Source organism: Acipenser ruthenus, chromosome 16 (assembly GCF_902713425.1).
Source record: "Acipenser ruthenus chromosome 16, fAciRut3.2 maternal haplotype, whole genome shotgun sequence".
Taxonomy (NCBI): Eukaryota; Metazoa; Chordata; class Actinopteri; order Acipenseriformes; family Acipenseridae; genus Acipenser; species Acipenser ruthenus.
In genome coordinates this window covers 826674-839942 of record NC_081204.1, presented here as the reverse complement: position 1 = coordinate 839942, position 13269 = coordinate 826674, and the positions used below count along the sequence as shown (strand labels likewise).

The 13269-nt window shown below is 45.8% G+C and overlaps 1 protein-coding gene across 1 annotated transcript; it reads right to left on the bottom strand.

The window, feature by feature from the left end:
• Nucleotides 1-767: 767 nt before the first annotated feature.
• LOC117412547 (receptor-type tyrosine-protein phosphatase V-like) lies at nucleotides 768-11421 on the bottom strand. The gene is made up of 12 exons (XM_058989592.1): nucleotides 11370-11421; nucleotides 8559-8689; nucleotides 7945-8127; nucleotides 6714-6749; nucleotides 4826-4916; nucleotides 4149-4225; nucleotides 3666-3800; nucleotides 3457-3579; nucleotides 3116-3276; nucleotides 2815-2950; nucleotides 2370-2446; nucleotides 768-2178 (listed from the first exon to the last, which is right to left on the bottom strand). The coding sequence occupies exons 1-12, from the start codon at nucleotides 11419-11421 to the stop codon at nucleotides 2043-2045; spliced, it is 1338 nt and encodes a 445-aa protein (XP_058845575.1). The 3' UTR covers nucleotides 768-2042.
• Between the last annotated feature and the right edge of the window lie 1848 nt (nucleotides 11422-13269).

Below are 13269 nucleotides of genomic sequence, written 5' to 3'. Positions count from 1 at the left end.
GATTTCTAAATGTAGCCGTGTGCAGGTGAGCAGGATGCACGTCTCAGGCATGGCTGCAGTAACACTGCCTCCCTGTGCACTAGGAAGTGCACACCACTGCAGTTCAGCTCTGTGGAGCAGCGATCGCAGACACTTCAGTGTTCTCTGCTGTCAAAATATTAGGACTTCTAGGTGAACGAGTGTTCGATGTGTTTTCAATGAGTACTTTGTACAGCTATGACCTGTGTCAGTGGGGTGATGCGTATTGATGTGATTTGAGTTTGCAGTGTGGGTGATGGCTGCTTTGTCTCCCTCGACTGGTGCGGAAAAAAAGGGAACTCCTGAAAGAATTGATTGCTTCTGCAAAGCTGGCAAAGTCTCTATTCAAATTCATCCAGCACATTCATCTGGTAGGGCCATTTCATGAAAATGTAATGTTCTGTTTTTACATTGCAGAAGTAATCGACATCAGACTACTTTTTAATTTTTTTATTTAATTTTTTTTTTAAATGGAATTAATGTATAGTGAAACAAAGTTGTTATTGGATGGCTTTGCGTGGTTTATCGCTAGCTGTGTATGATTGAGAATGTTTGTTTGTTTTTCTAAATTCGTGGTGGGTATTCATTGTCGTTCTGGTGGAAAGTGGAGGAACGACGCTGTGCACAGTGCTGGCCTCATCCATATCTATTCAACACTACAGTGCTGAATTAGGAAACGCGAAAAGAAACCAATTCAGTGACAAACGTCTCCACTGCAAGTGTCTTGAAAGAGTTCTAGTGGAAACGTTTGTCATTGAATCACTGTGCAGGCAGGCACTTCCATTCAGAAGGGAATAGGTAACAGCTGTTATTGAACTTAAAGGGGCATTTTTTTGAAGAGGGAACAATGTGTCTTTTCAGGAATACCAAAATATTTAGTGAAGCAAACAGGTATTGATCAAGGTGAAAGGAATGGGAAATAAATATCCAACTCGCAGGTTTTTATCATTTTGTTTTTTTATTATTACAAAAAAAGTAGTTCCTGCTGCGATAGACTGACTGTCAATTCAGTGTAATTGTGTAAACAAGGGCTGCTTTTGGGAACAACTGCATCCAGCACTGATACAAATGGAGGTTTAGAATGAAAGAGCTCTACGTTCTTTTCTGCCTATGAAAGATAACTGCTGAAATATGAATGCAGTAAAAGTGTTTGTTTAGTACAAGATTATTGCTGTTTCTTTCATGTGGTCATTAGCACAACACGATTGTAAAAGGAAAAGGAAACCACCTGAGAAGGTTTACCGGCACCTAGCTTGAGAAGGCTTACCGGCACCTAGCTTCAATAACTGAGTGGCTTTGTTTCTGATTTGATTATTTTATTGAGGTGGGTTTTTTCCTTTCTTAAACTGTGTGAATGCTGAATTAACATCATTTTATTCGACTTTCTGGAACAATAATTTAGTTAAATGTCGAGAGAGAGAGAGACAGAATGCTTTTGAGGACTACTGATCAAGATATTTTTGTGGCATGAAAAACAACCTCTTCACTGCGTATTTTCTTCTCTGATGGATTCATCGACCCCTGATTGGCACTAGTCTTGGATTACCTTACCTTCGGTTGTCCATGAATAGTCCTAAGGCAGTCGTGTATGGATTGTTTGTAATGAGGTATAAAGATGAATTAAGAAGCCACAGTGGTTGGGACTGTCAGTCCAGGTTTGCTCCTTGTCTCCCCCATCGAACAGCAGCAGTGTTGTCTGGTCCCTGGGACAGCCAGCGCTGGGCTGGAGGTGTTGATTGTCTGGTCCCTGGGACAGCCAGCGCTGGGCTGGAGGTGTCGGTTGTCTGGTCCCGTACAGGTAGAGATGAACCGGGACCCTCTTATTCTCCGTTGCTTCCCTGCACATCGTCGTCTGTGATGAGAGTCCTGAAATGAAGTTACACTGTACTGTATCAAGCAATACTGATTAATTTATTTTTTTTAAACCACTGAAAATAGATGATTTCAGAAGCTGTTTTTGTTGCAGTAGTTAGTGTTGTGTGATGCACTGTGACAGATTCTGTCCCCCATTGATGAGATGAGGTTCAGTTCTCTATAAACATGAATGGAGACAATCCTGGCTCTTTTGCATAGTGGTTGAAATGCTTGTGGGGTTGCTGGTTTGCGCCTCCGTCCTCCGTTACATTAAAGGATGGCAATTCATGATACAGAAAATAAATCCTGGGAAAAGGAAGATAATAATATAAAGCATCCCTTTAATATACCTGCTTTCCAGAGTCTGAATAAATCACACTAACGAATGTCCAATGTGTCTAATCCTCTAATCGCATAAACCTGTAACCCTTGTACTCCCTCTCCCCAGCCAGCAGAACCACAGATTAAATGAACAGGGACACTTAAAGAAGTCTTACTGTTGGTTGTGAGCTGCAGCCTGTCCCTCCTGTGTGATCTTCAGTAGCAGGCAGGTGTGTATGAATATGTACTGATCCTGGAGAAGGGGAGACACGACTGGGAGTCAAGCATGTCAGGAAGTCCATGGCAGTGAAGGGGGTGTTTCAATCGAGAGCTGCTACATTACTCAACAGGTACTCTACAGTATACACTTGGGACAGGTGGAAGGAGACAGGTCAAGGTTTGAAAGCAAACTTCGTCCTGTTTCTAAGTGTTCTTATGTTCTGCTTTTTATATGCAGAGCGGTTGATGAGATTTGAAATGTCTTTCACCGTACAAAAGGTGCGCTGTTCACAGTGCGGAGGCTGCTCCCAGATTATTAGCAACCTGACGAATACACAGTGAACTGCAGGCCTGCGTACCACATCGCGCTGCAAGCGCACAGCCTCAGATCAGGTTTCTTACCAGGGTCTGCACCATCAGGCAGCGGCTGCGCCTCAGCTTGTGAACGATTCCCGGCACGTCGACGGCGCTGCCGGACTTCAGCTGCTGCAGGAGCCAGTCCAGGGTGATGAAGGTACCGGTGCGGCCCACCCCGGCACTGCATGGTGAGACATCGTCAGGGTTAGAAACGCTTTAGTAGAATTCCACGCACTGCGTATGCTGTTTGAAATCTGTCTCTAAAATAGTGAGTTTTTCAATGCGTCTTCCTGTACCGGGCTCTGGGCTTGCCTGGAGAATCCGTTGCTCCGCTCGGCTCACTCACCTGCAGTGCACCACGGTCGGCCCCGCCCCCTCGGTCTTGTTAAGTTGCTCCCGGACGTGCTTGGTGAAGGAGGTCATTGAGGCGGGGGTCCGGGGAACGCCGCAGTCCGGCCAGGCAGTGTAGTAGAAATGGGAGACCCTCCTCTCTGTGTGTGTGGACCTCTGAAACAGACACAGTGGCACGCTGCTTCGTAAACACTCTCAATGCGTTTGGTCATGGCTGTTCTGCACAGCCCCACCCTCCTCCTAACAGCACTGGCACAACTCACCAGGCACTGCTGTAAAAGTGCGCTGCACCTCAACACCGTGATCACCAAGCCCTGAGTCCCAATTGAAACTCACGTGGTAAAGTTTCAGCTGGCTGACTCTCCAGTCCTGGCTGCAGCTCTGTGACAGCGTGGTGACCTCCACCTGTCCGTACCCCTGTGTGGAGTCCAGTGCTGGCCAGTACGGTTCACACAGCACCTGGGTGCACGAGAGAGCGGGCACTTTTATCATCATCATCATCATCAATTCGAGAGGAAGGGCTGGCTGCTCGGCGGATCACTCACCTTGCCGTGCTCCTTGCACAGCGTCGGCATCACCACACTGCGCACATTCTGCTCCCACACCATCCTCCAGAAGTCTGTCATGGTGCTGCGCAGGGGGCCCTGAGTGCAGATGAACTCCTGCAGAGAGCTGTAACCCTGCAGAGAGAGAGAGAGAGGTGCAAAGCACAGCAGGGTCAGCACAGTGGAATGGCTTGGCATCTCAGCCCATTGAATTAAATGGAAAGGCGAGGGCTGGACGTGAACCGCACATCAAAGACGAACGACTTGCCATTCAACTGAAGAGCAAGCCCTGTGGGCGAGAGGCAAGTACGGGTCTTTTGCTGATGTTGGTAGTATTATCAGCTGATCGGCTGCTAGGAGCAGATTCATGACAACCACACACACAGTGGCACAGGGTCAGTGCGCACACTTGATGAGCATGGATGTGCCCTACACACACACACACACACTACACAACACTGTCGGTAACAAAGCTGCTCTCACCGGTATGAAGTTGGCATTGATGTAGTCTGAGTTGGGCTCTGAGTCAATAGGGGTCAGCTTCACAATGGAATGGTCGTCTGAAAACAAAAGCAAAGTGAAAGTTGTGGAGGTGAGCGATCGCTGTGTACAGTGACAGCCTGCCCCTCGGATCACTCTGAACTAAAGAAAGAAACGTAGACCACATTTCAAATCGTACTGCAGAGACTCGCCCAGCGACAGGTCTTGAACCCTGGACCTAGCTACCCCCCCCTCGCTCCACTCACAGGGCAGCACGCTCAGGTACACACACACACCCCCTTGCTCCACTCACAGGGCAGCACGCTCAGGTACACACACACACCCCCTCGCTCCACTCACAGGGCAGCACGCTCAGGTACACGCACACACCCCCTCGCTCCACTCACAGGGCAGCACGCTCAGGTACATGCACCCCCCCTCCCTCCACTCACAGGGCAGCACGCTCAGGTACACACACACACCCCTCTCTCCACTCACAGGGCAGCACGCTCAGATACACGCACACACCCCCTCGCTCCACTCACAGGGCAGCACGCTCAGGTACACGCACACACCCCCTCGCTCCACTCACAGGGCAGCACGCTCAGGTACACGCACACACCCCCTCGCTCCACTCACAGGGCAGCACGCTCAGATACACACCCCCTCGCTCCACTCACAGGGCAGCACGCTCTGGTAGCGGTTCTTGCTCTTATTGGCTTCCAGCTCCGCTGTTGTTTTCGTTTGTTCGTTCCCAACGTCCCTCAGCTCCTGGCAACCACATTAGATGAACACAGAAAATATTTCCAGTTTAATATTAGTATTTATTTTATTATTTAATACATGGCAAGAAGATACCATTTTTTTTTTAAATCCTAATAATAATTTTTAGTAGTAACCACTTTATTGTGGTTTTATTTCATGCAATAAGTCTTTAAAGCGATAAGCAAGGTTTTAAATACCTTTTCCCAGAGGTAAGAAGGTAGACCTGAAAGGATTTTATTTGATCTGCTTGGAGAGAAAGTGCCCTGAGAAAAGTTTCCCACAGTAAAAGCATAGCAAAGTAATAAACCACAGGGAAAGCATAGGTATGGTACAACATATATTTAAAAAAATGGCAAAGCAGGGTAACCATGGTAAAAGTATAAAGGTACTGTGCAAGAATCCCATTGTAAGCTGTTCTCAGGGTGGAGATGTTGTGCAGCGGGTGTTGAGAGGGTACCTGGAACTGACGGGTGAATCCTGCATTGGAATCAGCTGCTAGAGCCCTGCAGTGCTGCTGGAAGAGCTGCAGAGGGACTGGAGACCAGCTGCTCCTGAGAGAGGCTTCAACTGTGCACTCTGAATCTCTAACTGAACTGAGAGAGGAGGGAGGGAGGGAGAGAGAGAGAGAGGCTTCAACTGTGAACTCTGAATCTAACTGAACTGAGAGAGAGAGAGAGAGAGGCGCTTCAACTGTGCACTCTGAATCTAACTGAACTGAGAGAGAGAGGGGCTTCAACTGTGAACTCTGAATCTCTAACTGAACTGAGAGAGGAGAGAGAGAGGCTTCAACTGTGCATTCTGAATCTCTAACTGAACTGAGAGAGGAGAGAGAGATACTTCAACTGTGCACTTTGAATCTAACTGAACTGAGAGAAAGAGAGAGAGGCGCTTCAACTGTGCACTCTGAATCTAACTGAACTGAGAGAAAGAGAGAGAGGCGCTTCAACTGTGCACTCTGAATCTAACTGAACAGAGAGAGAGAGAGGCTTCATCTGTGAACTCTGAATCTAACTGAACTGAGAGAGAGAGAGAGAGAGAGAGAGAGAGGCGCTTCAACTGTGCACTCTGAATCTCTAACTGAACTGAGAGGAGGGAGAGAGGGAGAGAGAGAGAGGCTTCAGCTGTGAACTCTGAATCTAACTGAACTGAGAGAGGAGAGAGAAGCTTCAACTGCGCACTCTGAATCTCTAACTGAACAGAGAGGAGAGAGAGAGAGGCTTCAACTGTGAACTCTGAATCTCTAACTGAACTGAGAGAGAGAGAGAGAGGCTTCAGCTGTGAACTCTGAATCTCTAACTGAACTGAGAGAGGAGAGAGAGAGGCTTTGGCTGTGCACTCTGAATCTAACTGAACTGAGAGAGGAGAGAGAGAGGCTTCAACTGTGAACTCTGAATCTCTAACTGAACTTTTAACACCCCTTTATCATATCAAAAATATATTAAAAGCAATCTACATAATTAACCAACAAGAAAAATGCAAAACAAAAAAAATGTTCAATTAATAGCACAACCCCCCCCCCCCCCCCCCCCCCCCAAAAAAAAACCCCATTGGAACCCCCGTGCAGTAATGCTGTGAGACTGCCGCTCTGCTTCCTCGCTGACTACATCCTCTGCAGCTGACCCTCTGCAGACAACACACAGCTCTGATAAAAGACAAAATCCATGCGAATTCTGTAAACCCCTAACATTGTGAACACACTAACGCATTGAAAACCCCCGTGAGAGCCAGAGACTGCTCTAGGGAAAAGCACCCCATTTCAGTGAGTGACTAACACCTCCTTCATCACGATCCCCTCGAGCTCACCTCATGCTTCAAGTGCCAGGGATTCCTCAGTGTGATCTGAGAGACAAACAACACAGTTAGCTGGGAGGTGAGAGATTGTATATATATATATATATATATATAGCTTCTGTCTTTTTTAGTTTTATTAATTTTATTTTTCGGTGCTTATTTTTAGTTATTTGAGTTTAATGTATTTTTTTATTTTTTTTTAGGTTGTTTTGAGCACTCTCGACTCAAGTTTCAAGTCCTCGAGGGAGGGAGAACATTCTGAATAAGTCATTCTAATTTACAGTAGAGCTACACTCCAGAGCAGTGCTGTTGGACAGCAGACAGTCAGGCTCTGTTGCATTGAAACCTGAACCAGAGTGACCAGATGAACCTGCCTTGACTACTCTTCCTGACCAAGCCCCTGTGCTGCAGTGTAGTTACTACAGTCTGCAGGAGCCAGCCTCCAGCCTGCGATTCCATATCAAACTGAAACACACTCATTTTGCCGCTTCCCCCCCATTTCCAATGGTTACACTGTGCATTTGCCGTGGTTTATTTGTTAATATGCTTTATCACACGTGTCTGAGCTTTGCTATGCTTTCTTTGTGATTCATTCCACTGTGCTGATGGGACACGTGTGTGACAGATGCGTGCTCCAGACCCCCGCCCAGTTAACACATGTCTTGGGTTAGTCCCGGGATCTGTGTCTGGATACATCACAGGACGTTCGTTAAAAGAGGAAATGGAAGTTAAAGAGAAAACAAACCCAAAGAGACGTGAAAGAACAGGAAATACTGAAAGCAGTACGTTCGGGACGGCCCTTAGACAGGGAGAGACAGCACTTGTGCAATTCACTGTGAACGTGGAATACCAGTGATTCAGACGAGAGTCTGAAATAACATGGGAGCACAATAAAATAACAAAACACAGACACACACGCTGTGAACAGGAGTCCTTTCAATAAAATAACACAAAACACACACACCGTGTGAACAGGAGTCCTTTCAATAAAATAACACAAAACACAGACACACACACCGTGTGAACAGGAGTCCTTTCTTTAGACCACTTCTTAAACCCTAAAGTTTATCGTAGTATTTGTGTCTTTTCCCCCATGCTTTTCCCACAGCTGTACGTCTCTCTCTTCATTGGTTGCAGACAGTGCAGGAGTTCCTGTACACTTCCTTTTGTAGCTAAACTGCATTTGCAGAAGGATTACGAGAGCAGCAAGGCCACACAGAAGATGAAGCAGAGTAAAGTGTACCTTTCTCCTCCTGATCTTGTGCGATTGTTCTTGTCCTTGTTGCTGCTGGCCCCCCTGGGATGTGCTGAGCTGCTGCTTGTCAGCGGTGGAGCATTTGTTGGGTGTTTGCTGTTTGCCCTGGGGGTATGGGAGTGGCTGTGGGAGATGGAAAGGGGCGGAGGCTGGGGGCAGTTCTTTGCTATTCTATACAGCTGCTTGTCTGATTTGAACTCTGCTTTTCATGAGAGAAAGACGCCCGTCTGGGCTGAGATAAAGCCTGCTACAGAGAAACAGACCGCATCTCTCTGTGCTGTGCACAGGGCGTGGTGTAACCCTGGGGAGCACGTTTCTGCAGGGCTCCAGTCTCTCCTCTCCTCTCTCTCTCTCTCTCTTTCTCTTGAACACACTTGAACTGTAGCGTACCCCCCTGCCCAGCACATGCAGTTACTTTCCAATGCAGTGCACTGTGTTGCTGGGCAGGTCTTTTAGTTTGTTTGATATTCCACTGTAGATTATTGTAGATGTATTTTATAGAGGTTCTAGGAGTTATTAGTCCTAACACACACACACAGTGATATTCACACAGAGCGCACAAACACAGTGATATACACACACACACAGTCACTCTCACTCACACCCAGCAGTGTGAAGCTGTCGGTCCAGTCTGACTTGCAGCTACAATTACACTCCGCCTGAGAGAGCTCCACCCTGGAAACCTGCAGGGGAGGGGAGTGCCTGGCTGCTTTAAAAACATCCTGGATTTTGACTGGTGTTTCACAAAGGGGGTCAGAGACTGTCTATATGTCATTTATACAGTGATAATGTGTAGGTCCTATATTGTAATTCATAAAGTACTGAAATACGATTGCTAGATAGGACTTATAAACATTTACCTAAATGTAAAACCCAATTGATAGACAGGCTGAAGGTTCATGTGTCCTGTGTATTCATTAACATGTACAGACGTGCTCAAATTTGTTGGTACCCTTACAGCTCATTGAAATAATGCTTCATTCCTCCTGAAAAGTGATGAAATTAAAAGCTATTTTATCATGTATACTTGCATGCCTTTGGTATGTCATAGAATAAAGCAAAGAAGCTGTGAAAAGAGATGAATTATTGCTTATTCTACAAAGATATTCTAAAATGGCCTGGACACATTTGTTGGTACCCCTTAGAAAAGATAATAAAGAATTGGATTATAGTGATTTTTCAAACTAATTAGTTTCTTTAATTAGTATCACACATGTCTCCAATCTTGTAATGAGTCATTCAGCCTATTTAAATGGAGAAAAGTAGTCACTGTGCTGTTTGGTATCATTGTGTGCACCACACTGAACATGGACCAGAGAAAGCAAAGGAGAGAGTTGTCTAAGGAGATCAGAAAGAAAATAATAGACAAGCATGGTAAAGGCTACAAGACCATCTCCAAGTAGCTTGATGTTCCTGTGACAACAGTTGCAAATATTATTAAGAAGTTTAAGGTCCAGGGAACTGTAGCCAACCTCCCTGGGCGCGGCCGCAAGAGGAAAATCGACCCCAGATTGAACAGAAGGATAGTGCGAATGGTAGAAAAAGAACCAAGGATAACTGCCAAAGAGATACAAGCTGAACTCCAAGGTGAAGGTACGTCAGTTTCTGATCGCACCATCCGTCACTTTTTGAGCGAAAGTGGGCTCCATGGAAGAAGACCCAGGAGGACTCCGAAAGAAAAACATAAAAAGCCTGGAATTTGCTAAAATGCATATTGACAAGCCACAATCCTTCTGGGAGAATGTCCTTTGGACAGATGAGTCAAAACTGGAGCTTTTTGGCAAGTCACATCAGCTCTATGTTCACAGACAAAAAAAATGAAGCTTTCAAAGAAAAGAACACCATACCTACAGTGAAACATGGAGGAGGCTCGGTTATGTTTTGGGGCTGCTTTGCTGCGCCTGGCACAGGGTGCCTTGAATCTGTGCAGGGCACAATGAAATCTCAAGACTATCAAGGCATTCTGGAGCAAAACGTACTGCCCAGTGTCAGAAAGCTCTGTCTCAGTCGCAGGTCATGGGTCCTCTAACAGGATAATGACCCAAAACACACAGCTAAAAGCACCCAAGAATGGATAAGAACAAAATATTGGACTATTCTGAAGTGGCCTTCTATGAGTCCTGATCTGAATCCTATCAAACATCTATGGAAAGAGCTGAAACTTGCAGTCTGGAGAAGGCACCCATCAAACCTGAGACAGCTGGAGCAGTTTGCTCAGGAAGAGTGGGCCAAACTACCTGTTAACAGGTGCAGAAGTCTCATTGAGAGCTACAGAAAACGTTTGATTGCAGTCATTGCCTCTAAAGGTTGTGAAACAAAATATTAGGTTAGCGGTCCCATCATTTTTGTCCATGCCATTTTCATTTGTTTTCTTATTTACAATATTATGTTGAATAAAAAATCAAAAGCAAAGTCTGATTTCTATTAAATATGGAATAAACAATGGTGGATGCCAATTACTTTTGTCAGTTTCAAGTTATTTCAGAGAAAATTGTGCATTCTTCGTTTTTTGTGGAGGGGTACCAACAAATTTGAGCACGTCTGTATCTATGAATCAGTCTCAGCTGGGTTACAGCAGAATGTTTAACCGCAGTGTTACACCAGTATTACTACAGTAATGATTCATTAATGTGAGCAGTTCTTTTGTTGCCTTATAGCCTGGAATTAAAATGCATTAAAATACTGGGGGGGGGTTTCCAAGTGAAAAAAATATTCTAGAAATTTGTAGAAAATTAAAAATATCATATGGGAGATACTGAAATTGAAGAAGGGAACTATGAAAAAGACCTAGGAGTTTATGTTGACTCAGAAATGTCTTCATCTAGACAATGTGGGGAAGCTATGAAAAAGGCCAAGAAGATGCTCGGATATATTGTGAGAAGTGTTGAATTTAAATCAAGGGAAGTAATGTTAAAACTTTACAATGCATTAGTAAGACCTCACCTAGAATATTGTGTTCAGTTCTGGTCACCTCGTTACAGAGAGGATATTGCTGCTCTAGAAAGAGTGCAAAGAAGAGTGACCAGAATTATCCAATTATGATCTTTCAGTTTTGTAGTTTTAATATTTTTTTCTCAATACTTTTTTCCCTTAACAGTGTGGAGTATGGTGTGTAGATAAGTGGATAAAAATCCTCATTTAGATGCATGAAACTCTGAGGACTGACACAACAAAATGTGAAAAAAGTTCAAGGGGGTGACTTTCTATAGGCACTGTAAATATATTTCAGCCAATAGGACAGCAGCGATTGGAAGTCTTTCACGGTGTGCACAAATCAGACACGCTGTAGCTGGCGTGTGATCCGATCTTTCCCGTTCGGAGTGTATTTGGAGATGGGGGTTGTTGCCAGCAGAATCAGAAACGCTCCTCTCCACTGGTTCTGAGGCTGGAGTCTCAGTATGTTGAATTCCCACCTGAGTCTGGGTCCCTGGCCAGCTGCAGAATGACTCGGGCAGGGGCGTCCATATCGAAACAGTGCACTGGCAGCTGATTCAAGTCCCACTTGAGTTATGTTTTTTTCCCCTTATTTTGAGAAATATTGTTTCATTTACCTTATAGAGCTGCTGTATAATAGGGTTGGGTTTGAAAATCCCTCCTCTCTTCAGTAACTCTGCGTGCGTGTGCATGCTGACAAGGGAAGTGAATCTCATATACCAGGTTAGAGTGCTAGACTGTCACAAGCAGCCAGGAGGTGCAGTGGGCTAGATCACTAGCTCTGCCTGCCTCTCACCTTGGAGGTCTGGGTTCAAACCAGCTCACAGGACAAGTGAACTGAGTTTGAAACCAGACCCACTATACAGTGGCACAGCATGACTGGTGTTCTCTGATTAAGAGACTTAAAAAAAGAATTGATAAATAAACGCCGTAGTTGTGTTTGAAGCCTTGAGTTGTGTGCTTGTTTTGTTTCTCCACAGTGACTCTTTTATTGGATGTTTTCAACGCAGTAATCACCTCCATGTTGTCCAAAGCATTAGTCAGAGTGCTGGAGGTCATTTCACAGAAGTATTGAGCTGCTCTCTGGCTGACTCAGTTGGTAGAGCATTGGACTCTAAATTCCAAGATAGCTAGTTCAAGTCACACATGAAACACATGGGTTTTCTTCCTCGTTCTCAAATATATTGATTAATTTAGACCTATCGTGAGCTTGGGTTTGAATTCAGTTTTAGACACAAGCTAGTCTTTATGTATCCCCTGGTCTACATCACAACATTTAATAATGCATTTGATTAAACTCAAAGCATGGAGTCTGGATAGCTCACCTGTAGAGTGTGGGGCGCTGCTTCTCAGGGTTCTGGGTTCGAACCCACCTGGTTAGTTACATGTTTTTATTCCTTTTTTTCTAAAACATTGTCCTTATTGATAAACCAAGTGTCACAGAAGCAGGCACGGTGGTCCAGTTGTCTGATCTGGTGTCCTTAAATGCAGTAAATGAGGCCCAATGTATTTATTGTACACAGAATGAATTGAAGCCGTGCTGTGCATCTCAGTGTGGTGTTCAGCAGCTCTCTGGCTGGCTCGCTCGGTATATGAATTGAAGCCGTGCTGTGCAGCTCAGTGTGGTGTTCGGCAGCTCTCTGGCTGGCTCGCTCGGTATATGAATTGAAGCCGTGCTGTGCAGCTCAGTGTGGTGTTCAGCAGCTCTCTGGCTGGCTCACTCAGTATATGAATTGAAGCCGTGCTGTGCAGCTGAGTGTGGTGTTCAACAGCTCTCTGGCTGGCTCTCTGGGTATATGAATTGAAGCCGTGCTGTGCAGCTCAGTGTGGTGTTCGGCAGCTCTCTGGCTGGCTCTCTGGGTATATGAATTGAAGCCGTGCTGTGCAGCTCAGTGTGGTGTTCGGCAGCTCTCTGGCTGGCTCTCTGGGTATATGAATTGAAGCCGTGCTGTGCAGCTCAGTGTGGTGTTCGGCAGCTCTCTGGCTGGCTCGCTCGGTATATGAATTGAAGCCGTGCTGTGCAGCTCAGTGTGGTGTTCGGCAGCTCTCTGGCTGGCTGGCTCGGTATATGAATTGAAGCCGTGCTGTGCAGCTCAGTGTGGTGTTCGGCAGCTCTCTGGCTGGCTCGCTCAGTATATGAATTGAAGCCGTGCTGTGCAGCTCAGCGTGGTGTTCGGCAGCTCTCTGGCTGGCTCGCTCGGTATATGAATTGAAGCCGTGCTGTGCAGCTCAGTGTGGTGTTCAGCAGCTCTCTGGCTGGCTCTCTGGGTATATGAATTGAAGCCGTGCTGTGCAGCTCAGTGTGGTGTTCAGCAGCTCTCTGGCTGGCTCGCTCGGTATATGAATTGAAGCCGTGCTGTGCAGCTCAGTGTGGTGTTC

Bases quoted from the DNA above. Each gene is read 5' to 3' on its own strand.
- LOC117412547 (XM_058989592.1), bottom strand. From the start codon at position 11,421: ATGGACGCCCCTGCCCGAGTCATTCTGCAGCTGGCCAGGGACCCAGAC. The intron at 3,580-3,665 runs GTGAGTGATCCG...TCGTGCACCCAG, and splicing joins TGTGCAAGGAGCACGGCAAG to GTGCTGTGTGAACCGTACTG. The intron at 3,277-3,456 runs GTGAGTTTCAAT...TGTCTGTTTCAG, and splicing joins GCCAGCTGAAACTTTACCAC to AGGTCCACACACACAGAGAG.